The following is a 21,857-nucleotide window of genomic DNA, read 5'->3' as shown; positions in this document are numbered from 1 at the left end:
TTTTTGAGGGCTCATATTAAAATTAGAAGTGTGCTAATACATGTCAGATGGCACGAAGTCGGAAAAATCACTGTAAAGGGGCATCCAGACGCCAGAAGGCTAATGCCCTCTGTGCCCAACAGTTCATTGGAAAGGGAAGCACCTCGCCCATCCAGGACACTGAACAAACCGAAATAGAACACCTAAAAAGGGAGTTGAAGCGTTCCAGAGAGGACTCGGAGACGTTTCGGAAGAAATACTAGAATGAAAGGCGGAGGAACTTACGGGTGACACAGGCTCGAGACCGGTTCAAGCTACAGCATAAATTACAGAAGAAGACTTCGAAGGCGTGTAGGGTGGTGGAGATAATGTCTAGGTCATTCAGTCATTGAGAGTTCTACATGCTCCGCTTCTGGATAATGCTAAAGACCATGCTGCCCCATATATCACTTGCCTGGCCACCTGAGGGTGGACTCCGGGACAGAAACCCAGGACCTGTGTCCTGAGTAAATGCAGAGAATTGCAGGATATGGTCCACTTCCATTGGCGCTTCTGTGAGAAGGACCTGCAGGAATCCCACATCGACGTCTTGATTCTCCCGCAGGAAGTAGGTAAAAGGTGTTGCCGCATCGTGGTTGTAGCCAATGTGCGCCACTCCCCCGTGCTTAGGGATGACTTCACCGGAGCCACTGTCTGGGTAATATCGTGCTATGTCGCGATTGAGTTGTGGTTCTCATTGATACGCTGCCAGCGGAGGTGACTTACTAATGCTGAAGTCACTGTTATCAAAGTAAAGAATCGTGGCGTGGAGGTCGAATGGGGATTGGTTCGTGATTTCGAACCCATACATCGTGGGTGAATCAAGCGCATTTGAGTGAACTCTCAAATACGCAACACCGTCCTCGAAAAGATTGTCGCTCGTAGGGTATAGGACCGGATAACCGGCATCGCCGAACTGCGTTGTTGACTCTTCCAGCTTGAAAAGCTTCAGATCGATGCTTTCAGCTGAACATCTGGGATGCAAGGCATTCAGGTGGCGGTAAAAATGAGCAGTTCTGTCAAGGAACTGTGGGATCGAATCCGCGTTTTGAATCGCCAAGGCAAACGGGACGGTTTGAAAACCATGGACATTGACCCGCTCGTCTATAACGTTGACCCGTAGGCTCTTGTCCATTTCGAATTCAGACATAGATAATCTAATGGGATCCTTCCTGGAATATGGAATGACTGCTTTCTCGTCGGAGAAATGGTTTAACCTTTCGTCAATGTAATGAATGGGGAGTCCGCTAGGTTGTCAATTTATCACGTAGGCCCGTTAGCGGAAGGTTGTACAGTGTCCGACGCTCAAAAGTGACCTCTTGGCGCGGCAAAACCACCTTCCTTAACTAGTCTTCCCCATCACTTTAGAAACCTCCGAAAACCATCGGAATCAACTCGAAATCGAAAGTACTTTAGAGTCTACTCGACCCTTTTCCCTCCTGTAGACTTTTAAAAAAATTGAGCATTTGTAAATGTGAACGTCGCCAAGACTTTCCATATAAGGAAGGTCTTATCAGTAGATAAGATAACGAGAACATCTACAAGACCGAAAGACCGAAAGAAGTTAATTGAGCAGCATATTGACGTTCTTATAGATCTTTTTCCCAATCTTACGATGGGATTTGTATTTCTTAACAGCGTACTCGGCTTGAGCAGCATTAAGTCCTTGTCTGCGAAGAGTTCCATTAGAATCCAGGTTAATGAAGTTGTAATCAGCCCAATACTCACCGGTAAGCATCCATGTACCTCCAGGTCTTGCGGAAGAACGCCCGAATGGTCTTAATTTCGATAGAATCCAAGAGCGCGGGAACGAGCTCTTTAGCGCGTTGCCAGCTGCCATCTGCCAGTGCACGATAACCTAAAAATAAATGTGTGAAGTGAGTTAGTCGATGTGAGAAGGAAGTGATGACTTACGGCCTTTAACCCAACCCCACTGCATCTCGATCGGATTCAGTTCACAGTGGAACTTGGGAAGGAAATAACACTTGTGACCGGCTCTCTCGATGATGACCTGGAGCAACGGCTTTTCATTGAGAAAGTCCTCCTGTTCCGACAGGACTTTCCGCATGCAGCATGTTGCCCCTGTCAGTTCAGCACCAGAACCGAGCTCGATGTCATCAGAATCGGCTTCCTCGGGCTCGTCCAGACCTGCCATAACCTCTGCAGCTTCCTTTTCGCGCTTCTCGCGCTCTTTCTGCGAGAGTTTGCAAGTCTGGCAAGTACCGGGAATCTCCTTACCACCGTTTTTCTCTGTCAAAATGTCCCAAAGCCCTCGCTCTTCCAAAACCCGCCGCATTCCCTTTGGTTTCCCGCAATGTTCATAGTCTGGATGTGATGGGGGTAAATCTTCGTCAAATACCATTGACTGTACGATACCGCGGAGTGCCGGATTGGGATTACTGTGGGGAATAATGGTGTCGTGCATTTTCGGTTGCTTTCCCCCTGGTTTGACATTCATATCGTGAGCGCGGAGTGCATCTGGAGCAAGGGCGGCATGGGCTGTTGACTGATCAAAGAAGAACTCGCCCACGGCATTTGGGAAAAGTGCCTCGAAGATCGGGATGGCCTTCGTTTCAACCTGACACACGGCTCGATTAGACTTCGATAAATGTATTCAAGTTTCATTAAAGCGCACCTGTTTAATCAAACTGTTTCGCATCCCACCATCCATCTGCATTCTTCCCTGGGTAAATAATCTTCCGTGCTTGTTCGGGGATGCGTTGGCCTTCAGGTAAGTGACGTTGAGCTTCAATAAGCTCATTGGTGAGCTTTAAATGTCCAGTTAGCTCGACAATAAAATCCGAGACCATTTGGGAACGCCCAGCACCCTTTTTACGGAGCGGCAGGGCTGGCGCGTTGCCATTGAGCCCCTTGGTCTTTACCCAAACCCGTTGACGGAGATCGTTGGTGCGAAAAATACTTTCATCCTGAAAAACAGGGATGTGACATTTCTCGCCAGGGCCGAGCTTTGGTGGTATGGGTTCAAGGGTCTTGTCGTCAAAAGTGTATCGTAAACTGTTAAATCGGAATGATTAGATTGAGTGAAAATAGATGTGAAGTCACGTACTGTTCATCTTCAGCAAGCCTGTCAAGCAAGGTTTTCCGTGACTTGACCACATCTGGGTGCTCGTGGCCATCAATATAGACGCCTTTCTTGACGTTTGAGAGGGTGTAACCCAACTTAATCAACCAACGGATAGCTCCACGTTCCGAAATGGTCTTTCCATCAAGGTCGAAACCAATGCCAGGGATAATGACATGGTTTACTTGGTTGGCAAGTTCGCGTGGGGTAATCTATCATAGTGTTTACGTTAAGTGACGGCGCTTAACAATTTTATTCAGGACTCACCTCTCCTGCAGCCGTAACGCTCAAATATCTTCGTACCGCATGAAAAACTTGTTCATCGTTCAACAGTGATGGGTGGGCATGGTGCTTGCCTCGGTTACGTGGTGGGAGGGTGTGGAACCGATCGATGTAAATGGCAAGTTCGCGGATTTTACGTGCAAAGGCCGGCCCCTTCCCAATCCTCGCTGCAATTGCCAGACTCGCTTTCGTGCGAGGATTCTTAATGCGCGGGTTCATTTCGTAGGTGTAAACGAGGCTGAGATAATCTTTGACACTGTTGAGCTTGATAAGCGAGGAATAAGCGCCGTGTTTTTTCGCAGCCGCAATCAGCTTCATCAAGATTACCCTCAAGGGCGGTCGCGCTGGGGCTGGCTCCCACTCCATCGATATGTCGAGCAACTCCCGGACTGCAATAGTCTCGGCTGAAGACGGTTCTTCGACTGGAAGAGGCGCAGGCTCGGCGCTGGGTGCAGGCAATTCTGAGAACCATCAGAATCTTCCCATCGATGACATAAATGGTTAACTCACCTTCGATGACAGCCTGGGACTGACAGTCTGGCACAGACATAGGCGCCGTAACGACCGTTTCGGGGCCTGGATGGCTCGTGTCCGGCTCGATTGAGCTCGTGCTTGGCGCTGCATCGACCGAAATGATTTCTGGATCAGAATCGGTGTCGACATCGATGGGCGCCAAAGCAGATCCACTGCCACTAGCCAAATCTGGCGTGGGCGCTTTAAATTCGGAGGCCAACTGTTTAGCACGCGAGAAGAATCCTGAAATCGCACTCGTTCCGATGGCTGCTTGCATATATTTCTTCTTATTCTTCCATAAAGTCGTTTTCCCAGTACCACTGTAGCTAGGCATAGCACCCAGAGGTGCCTTCTTCTCCTTTCCCTTCTTTTTCGATGCCTTATGATGTGCTTTGTGTGAGAAACTATGCTTCACTTGATTTATGAGCTGAGAGTGCTTACCGACTGTTCAGTTTGGTTCGATTTTCTGAAATTCAGCTTAAAGAAGCTGTGTGTCTCTTTCTTCTCAACTCTGGTTTGCTCTTCTCCCAATACCGAGCCATTCCCTTCATCCACACTGTCTCCAATCCTCGGATTTACGCTCTCTGTCATCCCTTCCGTAATCTCATCGTTATCACTTTCATCATCTTCCGAGTTGGGAACAAAGTCGGGATCGTTCTTGAGCTCGGATGGACTGTCCGGGATATGGTCTTTGCCAAATTGTCCACCCCCAGCGGCGCGCTGACGCTTTGCCCTTGCAGACCGCCCACTGTTACGAGGCATGGCGAAGGATCATGCGAAGCAGAGACGAAATCGGCACTCAACTCGGTCACTGGGTTCTTGTCGAAAATGTGAACAGATTACGTAATTTCCGTGTTTTTCGGAAACCTCATATTTACGCTAATTGGCCCAAGTTAGGTTACAAAAGTGAAAAAATCATGTTGAAATTCGCAAAAATGCGCCAAGCGCAGAGACGTCACGTTTATGTGTCGGACACTGTAGAAATTTACAAATCGTTGCGTTGCGCTCACCCATCTGTTCCGGTCCGGGCTCTCAAGTTGACAACTCGGAAGAGTGCGACTGCAAAGTCGAGGACTCGACACAACCATTTCCAAGGGCTCTTTCTGACTCGTTGCAGCGTTATATTAGGCCCCTGATCAATCACTTTGCTGTCACAACTTGTAGAGAAATTAGAGGACAACTCCCATCGGTCGACGCTATTATTTGGCTCACCTCCGAACCCTGTGCGTAGCATGCATATGGTGTTGGGATAGTTCGAGCATTCGAGTCAAGGGGCTGCAGCTAGAATATGAGAAGCCGGGGAGGGGAGATCACTTGGGGGAGTTGAGCACTGAGTAGTACTGCTGCTACCGGCCTGTATTATATCCGAGGACTCGCGACGATCCTCTACAGCAGAAGACGATATTGGGCATATTACCTCGCAACAATATCTTGAGCTGCATTACAGGAGTACACCTCATGCACTGTGATGACAAAAGCACCATCGCTGCAGGTGTGAGTGCTCAGTGATCGTCAGCGTGTAACTGGGATGTGAGCTCAACTTCCCTACTAATAGAAGAAACCATGTATTTAACTAAGTCCCGTACTTGTAAATAGCCTCATCTCGCTGCTTCCCATTTACAACACTTTCCCCCGGGAGCACTGCGAGGTTCTGGCCACTGGGTCTTGGAACTAACATTAGCTCGAAAACACTGGATATCATCATTCCGATCTCTTCAGCACAGAAAGCACCGCAAACTATTACTGACAGTAGCCCACAGTTAGCCAGAACACATACATCGATTCATTGAAGCTCTGATGGCTCAGTACAGCCCATAGCATAATAGCCAATACTTGCTCCCCGAGCGGTGGTCAATTGGTCACAGCCAAGACCTTTTATCCTCGACGTTGGATGACAGGTATCAGGATAGTTCCCCAGGTACGTGTTTGCTTCCTTTTGACTTGCATCATCCCACGAGTATCTCCGAAAGGAGAGTGCTGTGGGACGTGAGAGAGGTCGATAGGTTCAGTGCTGAAATAGAACTTGAAGAACCCGCCGCAGATGTCCACACCATCTGGAAAGTCCACCTTCGCCGGGGGAATGCCTAGAGATCCATATCCCATGGTCGCGATACCCGTGTTTGCATTAATCATGTAGTCTTTCACAAATCTGCCCGTGTTGATAACTTCCGTGAATGGCGCTGTAAAAAGGTTTTGAGTCCGAGCAGCAGCATAGTGTTTAACAGCAACACTCACTGATGCTCAAATCCATGCTGTCGAAGTACAAGCAGTGAAAGTGCAGGTTCCACGGAGTACCATTTCTGATCTCGAACCCATAGATTGCTTCTTCCTTGGGAACGAAATCAATCATACTTCCCCGAACGAGATTGACCATATCCGGTTTTACAATCGGCCAGCCATCCTCGTCGTAAAGACTGTCCGATTCCAACAATCACATGAACTTGATTGTGATTCTATCTTGGATATGGTTGTTTTCTTGGTTGTGGTTCAGGTGGAAGGTGTAGTGTGCCGCAGCGCGGAGGATCTCCTTCAACTTGTCGGGTGGTAAATTGGGCTGCAGACTTTGGGGGATGCGCGTAATGCCGTACTTGACGAGGCGCTGGTCCAGTATTTTAAAGCACAGGGCGCCGTCCGAGTCCATGTACATTTCGAGTTGGGCATTGGAACGCTCTACAAGTGTGATGCGACAAGGGGTAGGACCTGTTCCCTTCAGTTCATCAAGATATGGCCCTGAATATTGGGAGCGACTCGGGATCGAACGGGACGTGGAGAAGAAAGTCTTCAGCTTTGCCCGCCTTTGTCTGCAGGGCGACGGGATTTCCATCCGTCTTGAACGCTCGAGGGCGACGACTTCCAGGGACCAATTTGAGTTCGGTGGTGAAAGCATTAATAGACTCGGTTGTCAGGGTCGGATACAGAGAGAGAGAGAGAGATGGACGTAGGAGGAAGGAGGTTAGCCTTGGTCTCACGTTATAAGAACGTGTACCCTTCGTCACGGCTCCAAAGGCTGGCTAGGCCGAAGGACCAGACAGAAACGCCTTCCGGCGGAGCGACGAGAGTGAAGGACGACTGGAGCTTAAGGCTCGACGGTCGAAGGCGATGAGGGAGAGAGTTTTACTGAGGAACTTAGACTGAGAGATTCGATGCGTATGAACCTAGTCGAGATTCCGGATGGGGTACCTACTACAAATTGAGATAGTACTTATAGTAACTACCGGCGCGGGAATCTACGGGCGAATCAAGACAAAATGACGAAGTCCAAGAGGGAAAGAATAAGTCGAGAACCAGAACAAGAAAGACGAAATCGTACACAAGAAAATCTAGAGTACTCGAGAACGACTACAACGACCAATCGTAACCCGGCGGATAAAATCCAAACAAGAACGTTCGTACGAAGAGGTCATCTGAGCAAACTGGAAATCAAGTGTAAAGAAATAGAAGCAAGGAGAATAACGACACGGCGGAATAAGAAATAGAAGAATAACAGGATAAGACGTACTTCGAATACACAATAACAAGAACCCGTTTGACAGCTCGCCAAGCGCGCGTCTAAAGTCCACAGGATTATCCGGCGGATCCGAAGGTTCCGGCACAGCCGCGAGGCCGCGCGCGCGCGCCAGATCACGTGATTGCAAGTCACGAGAAACTGGACAATTTCTGGCTCGAATTCTCGTGACCTTTCCCACGCTCCGAGAAACGTCGCGCGTCAAAGTCAAGAGAGGAACCGGCGGGCTGAAATGAAGTGGGTGTAACGAATAAAATGTATAAGAGAAAATATAAATAATAATATCGAATGGTGTTGAGGGTGAAGGTAGAGTGTAGTTGTACGTATCAAGACCCGGCGGTTGCACGAGCCCTGACAGTACCCCCCTGTTACGGCTGAGCCCTCGAAGCCAAACGATGAGGTGAAAGAAAAGTTGTGACTTGAAAATTATGGAAAAATTGAAGCATAGAAAAATGAGAAATAGTGAAGGAGGTCGAACAGAAAAAAGAGGAGAGGCAGGCCGGGGAGACAAGGCTGAAGAGGAACAGTATCACCAATCGGGGCCAGGTTTATCGGGATAGCGACGATGGAAGTCCTGGACCAACTCCTGAGCATGGGCTAGCTCGGTAGCAAGCAGCCAAGAACGCTCTTCATCCGTGTTCTCGTAGCCCAACCAGCGCACTTCGTAGAGAAGTTTGCAGGTACGGCGGCGACGATCCACTTTCGAGTCGAGAATTTCAGCTATCTCGTACTCCAATTCGCCATCCACTTCCACCGGCGGGGGAGGGGGATCATGACGAAGAGGAATTTTAGACTCGTGGTGTGGCTCGAGCATGGAGACGTGGAAAACAGGATGGACGGAACGCATAGAGTCAGGGAGTCGAAGGGTGAAGGAGTGGGTGCCAACCTGAGCGATAATCTCGTATGGACCGAGATACCGTTCAGACAACTTCTTGGTAGGACGAGTGATGCGGAAGAAGGCAGCCTTGACGAAGACGCGATCGCCAACCTTGAAGTCCCGGCGGAGGTAGACGCTTGCGATCAGCGTAGTGCTGATAGGACTTCTGGGCGATAGCAATGAGATTCCCGGAGGTGTTCGTGCAACGAGGCGAGATCGACGGCGAATTCTTGTGCGGCAGAGCTGGCGAGGTCGCGCTCAGGGTGGATGTTGAGAGCTGGATGATAACCCTTGTTCGCGAAGAAGGGGGAGACGCCAGTAGTAGCCGACGGTGCGTTGTTATACGCGAATTCTGCGAGGGGAAGAAGTCGATGCCAATCGTCCTGCTGGTAAGAACAGTAAGCCCGAAGGTACTGCTCCAGGGTCTGGTTCACCCGTTCGGTCTGTCCGTCGCCTTCAGGATGGTATCCTGACGTGAAGTGAAGCTTCATGTCCAAGGCCTCACCCAATGCACGGAAAAAATGCGAAACGAACTCTGAACCTCGATCAGAAGTTATGTTTGAGGGTACGCCGTGCTTGGAGAAGACATGGATAACGAAGAGGGCGAGCAAGCTCGGCGGACGTGAGGTGAGAGTCCGTCGGGATGAAGATGGCTTGCTTGGGACAGGCGGTCGACAATAACGAGAATGTCGGTGAACCTCACCAGAGGAGGGGAGTTGCTCGATGAGGTCCATGGAGATGGACTCCCAAGGACGAAGGGGAATGGGAAGCTGCTTCAAAAGACCGTAGGGCTTGTGACGAGGAGTCTTCGTACGGCGACAAGTCGTGCATGAGTTGACGTAGTCTGCGACGAACAAACGCAGTTTGGGCCAAACATAATCACGGCGGACCAGTTCGATCGTTTTGTTACGACCAAAGTGACCAGCAAGGGGGTGATCGTGCTTGAGCTGCAGGACTCGAAGACGAAGGCCAGGACTATCTGGAACGTAGATACGCCCATCAAGTCGAAGAAGACCGTCGGATGGAAGCTCCCAACGAGGGTCTGAAGGAATAGGAAGTTGTGAAGAGGCGAGGGTGTCCGAAGAATAAGAAGCCTTGATGTCTGCATGAAGACCGGCGGAATCGACCACGAACGAGGCTCGAAGGGCTGGGGTATAGACTGAGGTAGCCCTTAATGACGAAGCCAGTTGTTCAGACGCGAAGAATTGGACGGAAGTTGACTGGATTAACGCTGGCGAAGTCACTACCCCCCTGTTTAAGGTAGACGTCCCACCGTCGTGTTAGCGCATCAGGCTTAGTGCCCAATTTGCCAGGACGAAAACGAACGACGAGGTTAAACTGGGAGAGGTATTCAGACCAACGCGCCTGCCGGCGGGTAAGAACCTTGGTAGTGGAGAAATACTCCAAGTTCTTGTGGTCTGTGACGACGTTGACCGGGTCGCCTGCACCTTCCAAATAATGACGCCAGACTTTGAACGCCTCGAAAGATGGCGAGGAGTTCTTTGTCGTGGACATCATAGTTGAGTTTCGGCAGCTTGGAATGTGCGAGAGTGGAAAGCGACAGGGTGTACTTCTCCCGACTCGAGCTGAATCGAGAGAATGGCGGCCAAAGCGTAATCGGATGCGTCTGTTTCAACGATGAGCGGTCGATCGGGTCGCCAATGAACGAGAATGGGAGCAGAAATAAAAGCGGACTTGAGGGTCTCGAAGGATTTTCGAGCGGCGGCGGAGAACTCGAAGGGAACGTCCTTGCGAGTGAGGCGCGTAAGGGGAACGACGATGTCCGAGTAGCCATGGATGAACCGGCGGTAGAAGTTCGCGAACCCAAGGAAAGACTGGATGTCCTTCACTGAACGGGGTTCGGGCCAGTCCTGGATGACTTGGACCTTCTCAGACGACATGGTGAGCCCGTCGGGGGACAGAATGTACCCGAGATACTCAACGCGATCGACATGGAATTCGCACTTCTTTGGGGAAGCGAAAAGACCATGTTTGCGAAGTCGACGGAGTACCTCCTTGACGTGCTGACGATGCTGAGTGATATCGTCCGAGAACACGAGGATGTCGTCGAGGTAGACAATGACTGAGACGTCCGTCATGTCTGCGAAGATGTCGTTCATGAAGCGCTGGAAAGCCGATGGTGCGTTAGTGAGGCCAAAAGGCATCACCAACCACTCGAAAGACCCATAACGAGTACGAAAAGCTGTCTTCCACTCATCCCCATCCGCGATGCGCACAAGGTGGTACGCGTGCTTGAGGTCGATCTTGGAGTAGATCTTAGCACGCGCCGGGGCCGCAAGAAGGTCCGAAATGAGAGGTAACGGATAGCGATCCTTCTTTGAGATGCGGTTGAGAGCCCGATAATCCACACAGAGGCGAAGGGAACCATCCTTCTTCTTGACGAAGAGAATGGGTGCACCAAGCGGGGAGTTCGACGAGCGAATGAAACCTGCGCGCAAATTCTCGTCCAAGAACTCGCGTAGCGCTGTGGTTTCCGCCGGGGAGAGGGAGTAAAGCCGACTCGGAGGAAGGGGCTGTGACTCATCCAGATCAATGCGCAAATCATAGGGGCGATGTGGCGCAAGCGAATAAGCCTTCGCGTTACTGAAGACGTCAGCGAATTCGTGATACTCTTCTGGAACGTTGGAGAGATCTGGAGTGTTGTCGCGGCTGGTTGAAGCAGCACAAGCCCGAGAGACGTTGTCCGATGAAGAAATGGAAAGTGAAAAGGCCTGCGAACCACTCATGCGAACAGCCCGGCGGTAAGCAGAGGCGTTCACAAAAGCGATTGGCACAGGGTTAGAAGTAAAAGAAGAGGAAGAAGGAGAGGGGATCGACGACGACGAGTCTTGAGGCGGATCTTGAGGTAAGGGAACAATCGGTTCCCGCGTGGGATAATTTGTCGGAGTCGAGTGAGTCGAAGTCGATAGGGGAAGAAGAAACGAGAGGACAGGTCGATGAAGGGACCACGGATGGTTTGGACGGAAGGCTGGATGATGAAACGGAGGTCTCGACGTTTGCTGCGACGAGTGAGCTCAAGGAGGAGGGGTTATCGGCCGATTCGAACGAAAGTATCTGACCACGACGCCAGTCAATCAACGGATTGTAACGGCGGAGCCAGTTGTGTCCTAGAACCAGGGGATACGGAGCATCCAGCTTGGTGATGAAGCACTTGAGATAGAACTCATCACCAGACGGAAAACGGAGGATGATGTCCGCGGCGCGACGTGAGCCATGTACGAACTGATCCATCGAGGAGTTTGAGTGGTACTGGCGGAATTTCATAAAATTGCAGAGACGGATGAGAGTATACAAAATCAGAGTCGAGAAAACAGTCCGTACAACCCGAATCCACCAGGGAGTTGAGGTCGATAGGCGAAGAAATCGTCGAAGAGAGAATGGAGACCGAGAACGAGAGAGCATGAGGGTCGGATAGAGCTGCAGCGTTAAGTCGGACCTCAGGCACTCCTGCTGTGAGGCTGCAGTCGACTGGAGGAGGCGAGGTCAGAGGACTGCTCAAGCTTTTCCCGCAGACGAGTCAGTGGCAGGCTGACCGGCGGAAGCGAAGCGAGCACGATGACGGGTTTTAGGGCAGTCAAACGCCTTATGCTCTGCGCTGCCGCACACCATACAAAGGTTCTCTTTGATACGGCGGGCACGCTCCTCAGGCTTGAGCTTTCCCGTTAGCATCAAGCTTGTCGGCGTAAGGACGAGGAGGGGCAGAGGACGACGAGGGTGTCGACGAAGAAGGCGTAGACGAGGTAGACGAGGTCTTGTTTGACTTTCCCTTGGCAGAGGAAGAGGTCGACGAAGACGAGGGGTTCCCGGCGGACTGAGACGAAGACTTGGTAGACGATGAGTTGTTGGAGGAAGTCGACGCCGGGGTGGCTAGAGAGCCAGACGAGAGAGAAGGAGTGGACGATGAACCTTTGCCAGAGAGCTTGGCTTGGAGTGCCTTGCAGGAGAGCCTGGTCACGACGAATCTCCTCTTGGCGTTCGTGCCAACGTTCGTCCATATCAAAGACGACGTTTTGCAACTCCAAGAGCGAAGAGGGGCGAGCACGCTTAGCCAGCTCGTTCTTGATACGATCTGAGAGGCCGGCGTAGTACTGGGAACGCAAGGGAGCTTCGTTCCAGGTGATGCGTGCTGCGAGCTCGTTGAAGTCGAGGGTGTACTGGTAGGCACGACCAGTCATCGATTAACTGCGCGAATTTTACGTTCAGCGTCACCGACGGGGTTCTTGGGTCCGAAAACGAGAGTGAGCTCCTCGATGAAGAGGTCCAGATCATCAAACCAAGGTAACGTCGCGTCCGTAGTACGAGCAACGTTGATACGAGACGCGAAGTACGTGTACGCCTTGCCCTTGAGGTATGAGAGGGCAGTGGCCACGGCGTCCTTTGGGTGCTTGAAGGTATGCTTGTAGCGCCCAAGGTAGACCGTGAGCTGAGCGATGAAGGCGTCGAGTAGTTCGGGATCGGAACCATCGAAGGGATCGGGAGCGCGAAGTCGAGGGGCACTGGCGGATTGGGATTCGAGTTTTTCAAGGGCTTTGGCGAGAGTGCGAGAACTGTCGCGCTGGCCATCGATGAGGTGCTCGAGGATGCGTCGAAGGACTCCATTGAAGTCGTCTTCGGGTTCCTCTTGCCCTTGGTTGCCTGAATCACCACCCGGCGGGCCTCCAGGAGGGCCACCAGATCCACCACCACCACCATGAGGGGAAGGGTCACCACCACCGTTGCCAGACGGCGGGGGACCACCAGAGCCACCACCTGAGGGGCCACCACCACCACCTCCACCGCCCAGAGGGTCCGGCGGATCGCCAGGAGGTGTGCGTGGGGAGCCAAAAGGTAGGGGGTCTTCGTCTCCTTTGCCAGAGGAGGGTAGACCGTCACGAAGAGGGTTGGGAGCTCGACCTGAGGACCCGCCGGGGTTGCCAAACCCGGAGGTTGAGGTGCGAACTCCACCAAACGCACTAGTGGTCAGACCACCAGGGAAACCGAGGTGAGAGGCCACGAACTCTTCTTCACGACCGTCGTTAGACATATCACGTCGAATGGTAGGTTGGCCAAGGAACGAGGTTGGAGGTTGCCAAATCGCAGTAGCTGCTACGGCGGGAGATGTCGCGTTCGAGACGTAGAAGGGGTCGATGAGAGACTCGTGTCGAGAGTGAGAGAGGGGTCGACCGAGCGTAGAGGCAGAAGGAGGAGGGCGAGGACGGCGTAGGTTGTAAGGATTGCCCAGTTCTGTCATAAGTGTAGACGAGGAACGACGTGACGAAGTCGCATCCGGAATCTAGCTGTCAGGGGTCGGATACAGAGAGAGAGAGAGAGATGGACGTAGAGAGGAAGGAGGTTAGCCTTGGTCTCACGTTATAAGAACGTGTACCCTTCGTCACGGCTCCAAAGGCTGGCTAGGCCGAAGGACCAGACAGAAACGCCTTCCGGCGGAGCGACGAGAGTGAAGGACGACTGGAGCTTAAGGCTCGACGGTCGAAGGCGATGAGGGAGAGAGTTTTACTGAGGAACTTAGACTGAGAGATTCGATGCGTATGAACCTAGTCGAGATTCCGGATGGGGTACCTACTACAAATTGAGATAGTACTTATAGTAACTACCGGCGGGGAATCTACGGGCGAATCAAGACAAAATGACGAAGTCCAAGAGGGAAAGAATAAGTCGAGAACCAGAACAAGAAAGACGAAATCGTACACAAGAAAATCTAGAGTACTCGAGAACGACTACAACGACCAATCGTAACCCGGCGGATAAAATCCAAACAAGAACGTTCGTACGAAGAGGTCATCTGAGCAAACTGGAAATCAAGTGTAAAGAAATAGAAGCAAGGAGAATAACGACACGGCGGAATTAAGAAATAGAAGAATAACAGGATAAGACGTACTTCGAATACAGCAATAACAAGAACCCGTTTGACAGCTCGCCAAGCGCGCGTCTAAAGTCCACAGGATTATCCGGCGGATCCGAAGGTTCCGGCACAGCCGCGAGGCCGCGCGCGCGCGCCAGATCACGTGATTGCAAGTCACGAGAAACTGGACAATTTCTGGCTCGAATTCTCGTGACCTTTCCCACGCTCCGAGAACGTCGCGCGTCAAAGTCAAGAGAGGAACCGGCGGGCTGAAATGAAGTGGGTGTAACGAATAAAATGTATAAGAGAAAATATAAATAATAATATCGAATGGTGTTGAGGGTGAAGGTAGAGTGTAGTTGTACGTATCAAGACCCGGCGGTTGCACGAGCCCCTGACATACGGTTGTCATTACTCCGATAGCGGGCTTGGTCGAAATGACTGCCTTGCTTTCGTAGATGGTGAACTCTGCCCCGGGCGTTACCCTGTGGGCGGAACCAGCTTGTAGAACATATTTTCCACCTTCAAGTTTAATGTCGTAACAGGCTCGTATATGGGAGGGGGCCTTGGCATCAAAGAAAATGCGATCACGATGGAAACCTTCACATTGAGGGTTTTGGCTTGAAGAATGGCCAGGGTCAGTAAGATTTCATCGAAAAGGTAATGGAATAGGGATCACACCCGGTTATTGGACCTATCCTATTCAACACTTCCGCGTAAGTAAGCTTCTCTGGACCCACTGTTCTCAGAAGCTTAAGCAGGGCGGAAGTAAATCGACCGCGTCCTCGTACCCCATTGTGGTCCTCCCGAGCAAGTTCGTTAGCGCTGCAAGCCGCGAGCAACACATGCGAGCGCATGTCCCAATGAGCGAATCCATGTGGAATCCTTATTCCGCAAGTTGACCCAATGATGTTGATGTCGAGGTCGGGGGTAACGTCGTTGTCAGTCAATTCCGCTCCCCGAACGGTTGCCGGGGGGTCCTCTCGTGTATCACCTCCTCGTGTTCCAGAACCCGAATGACAGCAATCAAAGATAACCGTCTAGCGATGGTTATTTTCAATTCAACATGGAAAAGGGTCTTAATTACTATGTTATTACCATGCCGGTCGACTATTTGTCCGATCGGGTATGGGGCGAACTTTCTGGGGGTTTCCGTCGGGATTGTAATCCTGAGGGAAGATTGTTTGGATAGTTTCCGCCTCTCGGGTTGTTTCGCCCCCATGGCCAGCATAGTAAATGAGAATAGGGTCGTTTCTCTTGATTCGCGTGTCATTCTCCAGCCGCCTAAACGAGTCGATGATTGCCAAGCACGAGGCTTGCTGGTTACGCAGAAAGGTGATGTGGTCCCTCGCAACCTTGAGGTCATTTTCGAGATACTCTTGGACAGCTTCGGCATCGGCAACCGCCCCTTGAAGTTTCTTCAATGAATGGTGAACGTAGTTGTTAATACCAATGATAACGGCAAAGAGAGGAGGTCCGCTGGGAAGGGATCGAGATGTGAAACAGCTCTGAGTGGGGATTCGCTGCCTGCCACATACGACGAAAGTATTGGTGACTGAGTTTGAGGTGCTTGTTTCTCTGCCTTTGCCACAGATGTTCTAGTACGCCTGGACCAAGGAACCCTATCGCTGGCGATCAGGGGAGCGAACAATGAAGGGATAAATGCCACATACCAGGACGAGGAAGCAGAGACTGTAGCAGATCTATCGTTGGCATCGGGTTCACTAAAGGTTTAATGAGTTGGCTGCAGGGAATGCACTGAATGAGAGCCTTACTTGGAGATATACCACAAGAGGTCTGCGTAGCTTTTGATCCTGGACCACTGAATCATAAGGGTAAGTAAAAGGTGGTGGATGATGAGGGGCTATCGCTGGCGAGGTTCAGCGAGATGATAGACGTGTTGCTTTAAGAGGAACGTGGCCAGGCTTCCTTTTCGAGGTCGAGTCATCAGTCGATAGACGCCTGGCTGTTGTGGCATCTGAGCGGAGAGCACCGCAACTTCAGAACGAGCCCGGGCGAGGCAAGGCAGACGGGTGGCAAATGAGCGATATCGGTTTCATCAAAAAGGTATATTGGAGCCAACTGGCGACACGGAAGAAGATGACATTCTCAGGATTGACTCTTTATGTGAGGTCATGGAGGATAGCCAAGGCATGTCGACCAAGGTCTTGCCTCACCTATCCATTTGGAGGTAAAGCGCAGGGTTTCATCGCCTCTTGACTCGGGGTATTGCTGGGTTGGGCCTGATGCTTTTCAGGGGTGGTTCAGCGCTTCAAGTAAAACTGAGACAGCGAATTTGCTTAGAGCGATGCATCTTTGAGAAACAGTTCATTGAAGTTTCCAAGCGCAAGAGGTGGGTAATTCGGCAATTGCCGAGCATATTCCCACGGAAATGATTAGCATCGCCACCGGGATTCCGGACCATTGGTTCCTCGTTCTCGCGACTTGGACAGCGATCACCGTCCTCCATGTCTCTGCTTCGCTCACTTGCTCAGCGACACCTGCTTGCAACGCGCCTGGGACGCTCACAACAGCTGAATGCCCTAACGACGACAACTTCTCCAAGATTGTCCTCAATAGCGCCAGTAACCCAGCACCGACAGTATGCGACCAAAGGCAAAGGCAAAGCCAAGTCAACGCAGAACATAGTCCCGGGTTCCAAACAAAAAATCACGGACGAAGCTGCCCAACAGGAGTATGCCAAAGCCGAAACGACTATGAAGAACGCAGTCGACTGGTTCAAGAAGGAATGCGCTGGCTATGAAACCCGTGCCAGCGGTCGCATCACACCCGCCATCCTCTCACCCGTTCGTGTCAAGTTGGGAAGCGACCCCAAGGATTACCGACTGGAGGAACTGGCCACGGTTGGCGTGCGAGAGGGTAGCACCCTGCTCATTACACTATTCGATGAACATGTAAGGTACTTGTTTCGTTTTGGAATTCTTTCAACTTTCGCACAAACGTATACTTTCGAAATGCACTTGACCAATTGGAAGCGGCTTGTGGCGGAGGCTAATGCAAATGTCCGGTCTGCAGAACATGAAACACATTGAATCTGCTCTTCACACATGCGGCATCCCAGGCGTCGTGCCCCACAGACAAGACAACAGAACCATCAAAGTCCCTATTCCCAAGTACGCGGTCCCTATCCCCATGACGCCTCAAATTGACAGCTCATTTCCTCTCAGACCCACCGTAGAGTCCCGGCTCAGCTTGTACGCGGCCGCTAAGAAGAAAGCCGAGGAGATTCGTGTACAAGTCCGCAGACAACACTCCACGAGTCTCAAGCGAGGCAAATTCGAAAAGCATTCTATTGAGATCGAAGAGGTAATGTGTTTCAATATCCCGCTATGTGGCTGATATATTGACCCCTCCTTCAGTTCCAGAAGCTCACTGATCGATATATTGGTGAAGTGGACAAGATCCTTAAAGACCTCCAAAAGGCTACAGGTGGCAAGTAGACCCTACCACAGGCGAGGCGCTGTCGAGCTCTTAACGCGTCGATCACCTCCCCCATTTCGCAAGCCATACTCGGAGTAGAGGACAAAACGACCGAAAGCGACTACCGTTGTCCATTCATACATACAAATCACACTAGACAAGATATCAAAGTCAACATACAATACATTAAACCACCGCATCCTCAGGGAGTTGGTAATACCGAGGCTGGTGTACAGAGCACAAATCAGGCGTCATCCCCACTCAGCACACAAGTTACTCACCGTCTTGAACACATGATAGTAATGTCCGTTCTTGCCTCCCCTCTTCTTATTACCGTGGTACTCTTGAGGGAACCAATGGTCTTGAGGCATATTTTCTTTTGTCGTGCGAATGTATCGTGATTCTTCACTGTCGTTAATAGTCTTGACTGCGGGACTTGGCACAACGAATTGTCCGATCTGCAGCTCGGTATCCGTGATAATGCCGCGAGAGACTCTGGCGTACGCCGTGCGATACAGCCCTCGGTAGAAGATATATTCACACCTAAATCGTGGATGAGGGGGTGCCTCGAGGAAAGTGGGAGATGAGACGCGCACCATCTATCCTTGTCGGTAGCATCAATGTCGTGGACGTTGCCGTCTTCAACCATAATCTGGTAAGGGTGGGCTGTAGTGCTGTTAGCACCAAACGTACGACAGCATTCTAAACACATCACCACTCACGTCGAGGCTTATGGGGCTTGGTAACGACGTAACCCAAAAAGATAACGGGTCTCGGCGACTCCCTCATGATCCTTGCCAGTTCGGTACTTTGCAGTTCACGGTCCAACGGATCCTCCTCTGTGACCGTCATGTCAGTCGGAAAGTGTAGGACATTGCAACGGACGAATACGCACCTTGTCCGTTATGTGCAACAACGACAGTAACTTCGGTACCATAAATGTCGAGTACGGCCTCGATTGCTGGAGCGAGCTCGCCGCGAGGGGAAGGCAGCAAGTGGTGAGTTGTGTTGATAATGGGGTACTTGGTGAGAAGGACAGCGCCCCAGGTGTGCGAGTTTGGTCCAGGCCCAAGGTCTACGTTCTGAAGAGGACGTTAATCAGGATGTCCACGGATACAGAAAGAAACATACGAATCCAAGCTCCTCCACCATCACTCGAGTCCTAGTAGCCCATTAGCGAGCGTTGCCTCCAAGGCAGAACCTACTCAAAAAACGTACAGATCGCGGTGGCCGAACGCAGTCCGCTACCGAGGAAATCAGCAACTCTTCCCAGTTGAGATACATAGCCAAACATCCACGTACATGCAGATCAGTCTCCAACAAGCCAACGATATCCAATTGCATATCCCTACAAGAGGACTTAATTAGCATCAAATCTAGCAAAGAATCAACCTACGTACTTGATGAGATCCCTCATGCCCCTCTGACTATCGTGCCCTTCGTTGTTGATACCAAAGTGAACAGTCCAGATACCCGCATTGACAAGCTTCGAACCAGGTTTGTGAGGCTTGGGAGGAACCATCGGGTGGCGATAAATTGTCGTCAAAAGAGAAGCAATCGAGATAACGGCCAGAGAAGTGAAGGTGAACTTCCTGGCTGGAGCTGAGATGCCCGCAGCGGCACGGGGGGTGGGAGCAGAAGAGGAGATGGCGGGCCAGCTGAAGGCGAATGCAAGGCAGGCGAGTTGGGCTGTCAAAACGCTGTGGATTGAAAGGTCACATACAGGTGAGCGGGGCGAAGGAAAACCAAACTCACGCATCCGTTCTCTCACGGAAAACCCAGCCTCCAGGAACAAAGGCATAAGCAACCGTAAAGATGCTGGCCAAGTTCAACAGGATGTAAACAAGCATCGCGCTGCTGAAAGTCTTTGCAACCTGTCCAGCGCATTCCTTCGTAATCTCGGCACCCTCCTGTTACATAGGGACGTAGAGTCAGAAACCGACCCCCACCAGCTTCAAATTTATGCCAACTTACCCGATCATCCTCGACGACCCCAACACTTCTAGCAGCCTGAGCAGCCCTCACGAAGATAGCAGGAGCAACGGAGACCAAAACAAGGGCCAGAACCAGGCTTGAAGCATATCCCTCCCAATTGCGCTCCTTGTACATGCCGTACGTTCCGGCACAACCCACCACGAACCAAGGAATGCTCAAAAGCGGATTCGTCCTTCCCTCTTTCAATGTCGAATACCTCACACTCCAGACGCCCAGGGCAAGTCCAAGGGAGACTACAACCATGGTGACACATCCATGGACATGAGGGAGAGGTCCCCGTGGAGCACCGTTCTCCCAACCAGTCCACGAAGCAGCGACGAGCGAACTCGGATCGGCTAGGAGGTTGTGAAGGGAGAAAACGAGACTGCCGAGGGGGACAGAGGCGGTGAAGAAGGTGCTCCAGAAGGAAGGTTTGGTAGATTTGGAGTGCTTAGGCGCGGGGGCGGTAGATGCAGAAGACGCAGGAGTTGGACGGGTGGCGAATTCGATGAGGGCGAGAAGGGCGAGACCCAAACCCAGTTCATTGTAGCCTCCATTCTTGGGATCAATGAACGGCCAGATTGGGTTGTTTCCGTGGTTCGCATGCTTCGAAAGGGAAGCAACGATGAAACCGAGAGTTGTGACTGTAAGTTGCGGGTTAGGTCTTCGCCTTGATGGAGGAAAGAAGCAAAAACGCACTGGTTCCCCAATAACCCAGGCCTTTGCCACTCTTAGTTCCATCCCCGCTGACAAGTCCAGAAAGCAATACCACCTCCCTCTGCATCATGATTGCGCAGCTAGGAGTTACAATGGCCAACCTGACCAACGGACTCTTGCTCAAGTACGCTAACAAAGCCGAGAACTGAGCGAGATAAGCGATGACCTGGCCTTTCCTACTCGAGAGGAAAGTAGCAGTGCTGGGAACAGGGAAGAAAAGGGGTGAAAGGGTGAGGAAGGCGGGCGAGAGGAGACTGAGAAGGGCCAGTTCTTGACCGGCAATGCCGAGTTCCCATACAGAGAAGTAGAACAGAGAGGGAATGAGAGCGGTGAATGTCGACCAGAACACATATGCTAAAGATGGGTTAAATTTACAGGAACGGAAATCGAGAGTCAAACGCACAAAGGTAAACATCAGAGAGGAAGCTAGGCAGCGTCCTGCATGACTTTTTTGGATGTTGTGAAGCGTCTTTCGAGGAGCCAGCAGCTGCAGTGACAGTTTTGGATGCCGGGGCGAGAGCTGTATCCAAAGCATCTTTCAGAGCGCCGTCGGACGCCTTCTTAGCTTCTTCATGTACATTCGTCTTAGAGGACACCCTGAAGTAGACATCACGGATACCATTAGTAACCTTATTTAAGCCAGGCGACGGAGCTGTTGGTAGTACATCACTGCATCTTGATCAGTTTCAGAAGTCAGTTGGGGAGTTTGGGGCCCTATCGTGATCTAAGCATACGTGTTAGATGAGGTTTCCGAAAGCAGATGGAACGAGACTACTCACGTAGGTGCCCGATTCCCGCAGTTCAAGTTCAGAAATGGAATCGAACAGAACGTCAAAGGCAATGAGTGACCATTCGAAGATGGCATAAATACTATATGCTGCGAATGAAAGTCGGTATTCGAAAAGCAAGGGCAAGAGACACTGTAAACCCACCCCCAGGAATGCGATGAACCTTGTGTTGGATGTAGAAGTACACGAGCGGGACAAGTGTCGCGAAGAATGCAATAGTCATCCCAGTCCTACGGTGTCTGGTTAAATTCCATTGAACACGCTTCTGAAAGAGATGCGCACCTCTTGCGTCTTACAACCCTACTCCTGCTGAGCTTGACGTTGCCCCACATCCAAGGAATGTTCAAGATAATGTAGCCAATCATCAAGACGTCGTGAGTGAGGCCATGGTCACTGGAAGTGACATATACCCAACCTCCACATGCCAATGTTCGCAGAAAGCCAAATAGAAACAGAGCTTCCGACCGGTTGAGGTAGTAGGTGAGGAAGAGAATCGCAATCCGCGGTGCTACGTCAAACAAGCAAGTTAGTTTACTCGAGGTAGGCACGTCGTATTCCTTTCCCTTACGTGCAGTTAGAGCAATAAGAATCTGGAATACATTTCGTTCAGGGAACCAGTCGCCTATTCTATTTTGTTTTGATGCCCCAAGTTAGAGATACCACGCGTGAACACCCGAAATGTATAACTTACGTCGCAGATACGGAGGGCAACCATTCATCAGGATACTTTGCGACTCCGTTCTTGACAATCTTCTTGTAGTGAAGTACACATCCTATGGCCAATGCACTGAGGAAAG

General features: G+C 51.2%; 7 protein-coding genes across 7 annotated transcripts; 1 reads left to right on the top strand and 6 right to left on the bottom strand.

Annotated features, from left to right (window-relative positions):
- Window positions 1–376: 376 nt before the first annotated feature.
- CC1G_06356 (hypothetical protein) lies at window positions 377–1,153 on the bottom strand (the record flags this gene model as incomplete). Its single annotated transcript, XM_001836219.2, has 2 exons — window positions 377–687; window positions 745–1,153. 2 exons carry the CDS (start codon window positions 1,151–1,153, stop codon window positions 377–379), a joined length of 720 nt encoding a protein of 239 aa, XP_001836271.2.
- A 429-nt stretch (window positions 1,154–1,582) lies between these two features.
- On the bottom strand, window positions 1,583–4,657 carry CC1G_06355 (hypothetical protein; the record flags this gene model as incomplete). Its single annotated transcript, XM_001836218.2, has 9 exons — window positions 1,583–1,688; window positions 1,747–1,876; window positions 1,933–2,596; window positions 2,654–2,764; window positions 2,826–3,033; window positions 3,086–3,312; window positions 3,368–3,843; window positions 3,893–4,274; window positions 4,337–4,657. The coding sequence occupies 9 exons, from the start codon at window positions 4,655–4,657 to the stop codon at window positions 1,583–1,585; spliced, it is 2,625 nt and encodes an 874-aa protein (XP_001836270.2).
- A 1,113-nt stretch (window positions 4,658–5,770) lies between these two features.
- Window positions 5,771–6,269, bottom strand: CC1G_14408 (hypothetical protein; the record flags this gene model as incomplete). The annotated part of the gene is made up of 2 exons (XM_002911365.1): window positions 5,771–6,075; window positions 6,131–6,269. 2 exons carry the CDS (start codon window positions 6,267–6,269, stop codon window positions 5,771–5,773), a joined length of 444 nt encoding a protein of 147 aa, XP_002911411.1.
- A 57-nt stretch (window positions 6,270–6,326) lies between these two features.
- Window positions 6,327–6,782, bottom strand: CC1G_14407 (hypothetical protein; the record flags this gene model as incomplete). The annotated part of the gene is made up of 1 exon (XM_002911364.1): window positions 6,327–6,782. The coding sequence occupies one exon, from the start codon at window positions 6,780–6,782 to the stop codon at window positions 6,327–6,329; it is 456 nt and encodes a 151-aa protein (XP_002911410.1).
- An 8,452-nt stretch (window positions 6,783–15,234) lies between these two features.
- CC1G_06351 (hypothetical protein) lies at window positions 15,235–15,971 on the bottom strand (the record flags this gene model as incomplete). The annotated part of the gene is made up of 4 exons (XM_001836214.2): window positions 15,235–15,619; window positions 15,679–15,762; window positions 15,814–15,864; window positions 15,916–15,971. The coding sequence occupies 4 exons, from the start codon at window positions 15,969–15,971 to the stop codon at window positions 15,235–15,237; spliced, it is 576 nt and encodes a 191-aa protein (XP_001836266.2).
- Window positions 15,972–16,608: 637 nt separating this feature from the next.
- Window positions 16,609–17,766, top strand: CC1G_06350 (hypothetical protein; the record flags this gene model as incomplete). The annotated part of the gene is made up of 4 exons (XM_001836213.2): window positions 16,609–17,055; window positions 17,177–17,274; window positions 17,329–17,467; window positions 17,521–17,766. 4 exons carry the CDS (start codon window positions 16,609–16,611, stop codon window positions 17,599–17,601), a joined length of 765 nt encoding a protein of 254 aa, XP_001836265.2. The 3' UTR covers window positions 17,602–17,766.
- A 1-nt stretch (window position 17,767) lies between these two features.
- Window positions 17,768–21,775, bottom strand: CC1G_06349 (hypothetical protein; the record flags this gene model as incomplete). The annotated part of the gene is made up of 17 exons (XM_001836212.2): window positions 17,768–17,806; window positions 17,863–18,124; window positions 18,178–18,247; window positions 18,304–18,420; window positions 18,477–18,663; window positions 18,713–18,743; window positions 18,800–18,825; window positions 18,884–18,929; window positions 18,982–19,281; window positions 19,337–19,491; window positions 19,556–20,199; window positions 20,255–20,626; window positions 20,676–20,924; window positions 21,205–21,290; window positions 21,343–21,568; window positions 21,629–21,650; window positions 21,752–21,775. 17 exons carry the CDS (start codon window positions 21,773–21,775, stop codon window positions 17,768–17,770), a joined length of 2,856 nt encoding a protein of 951 aa, XP_001836264.2.
- Between the last annotated feature and the right edge of the window lie 82 nt (window positions 21,776–21,857).

The sequence above is a fragment of the Coprinopsis cinerea genome, assembly GCF_000182895.1.
Source record: "Coprinopsis cinerea okayama7#130 chromosome 4 map unlocalized cont3.4, whole genome shotgun sequence".
Lineage (NCBI taxonomy): Eukaryota > Fungi > Basidiomycota > Agaricomycetes > Agaricales > Psathyrellaceae > Coprinopsis > Coprinopsis cinerea.
This window is presented reverse-complemented; position numbering and strand designations above follow the sequence as displayed.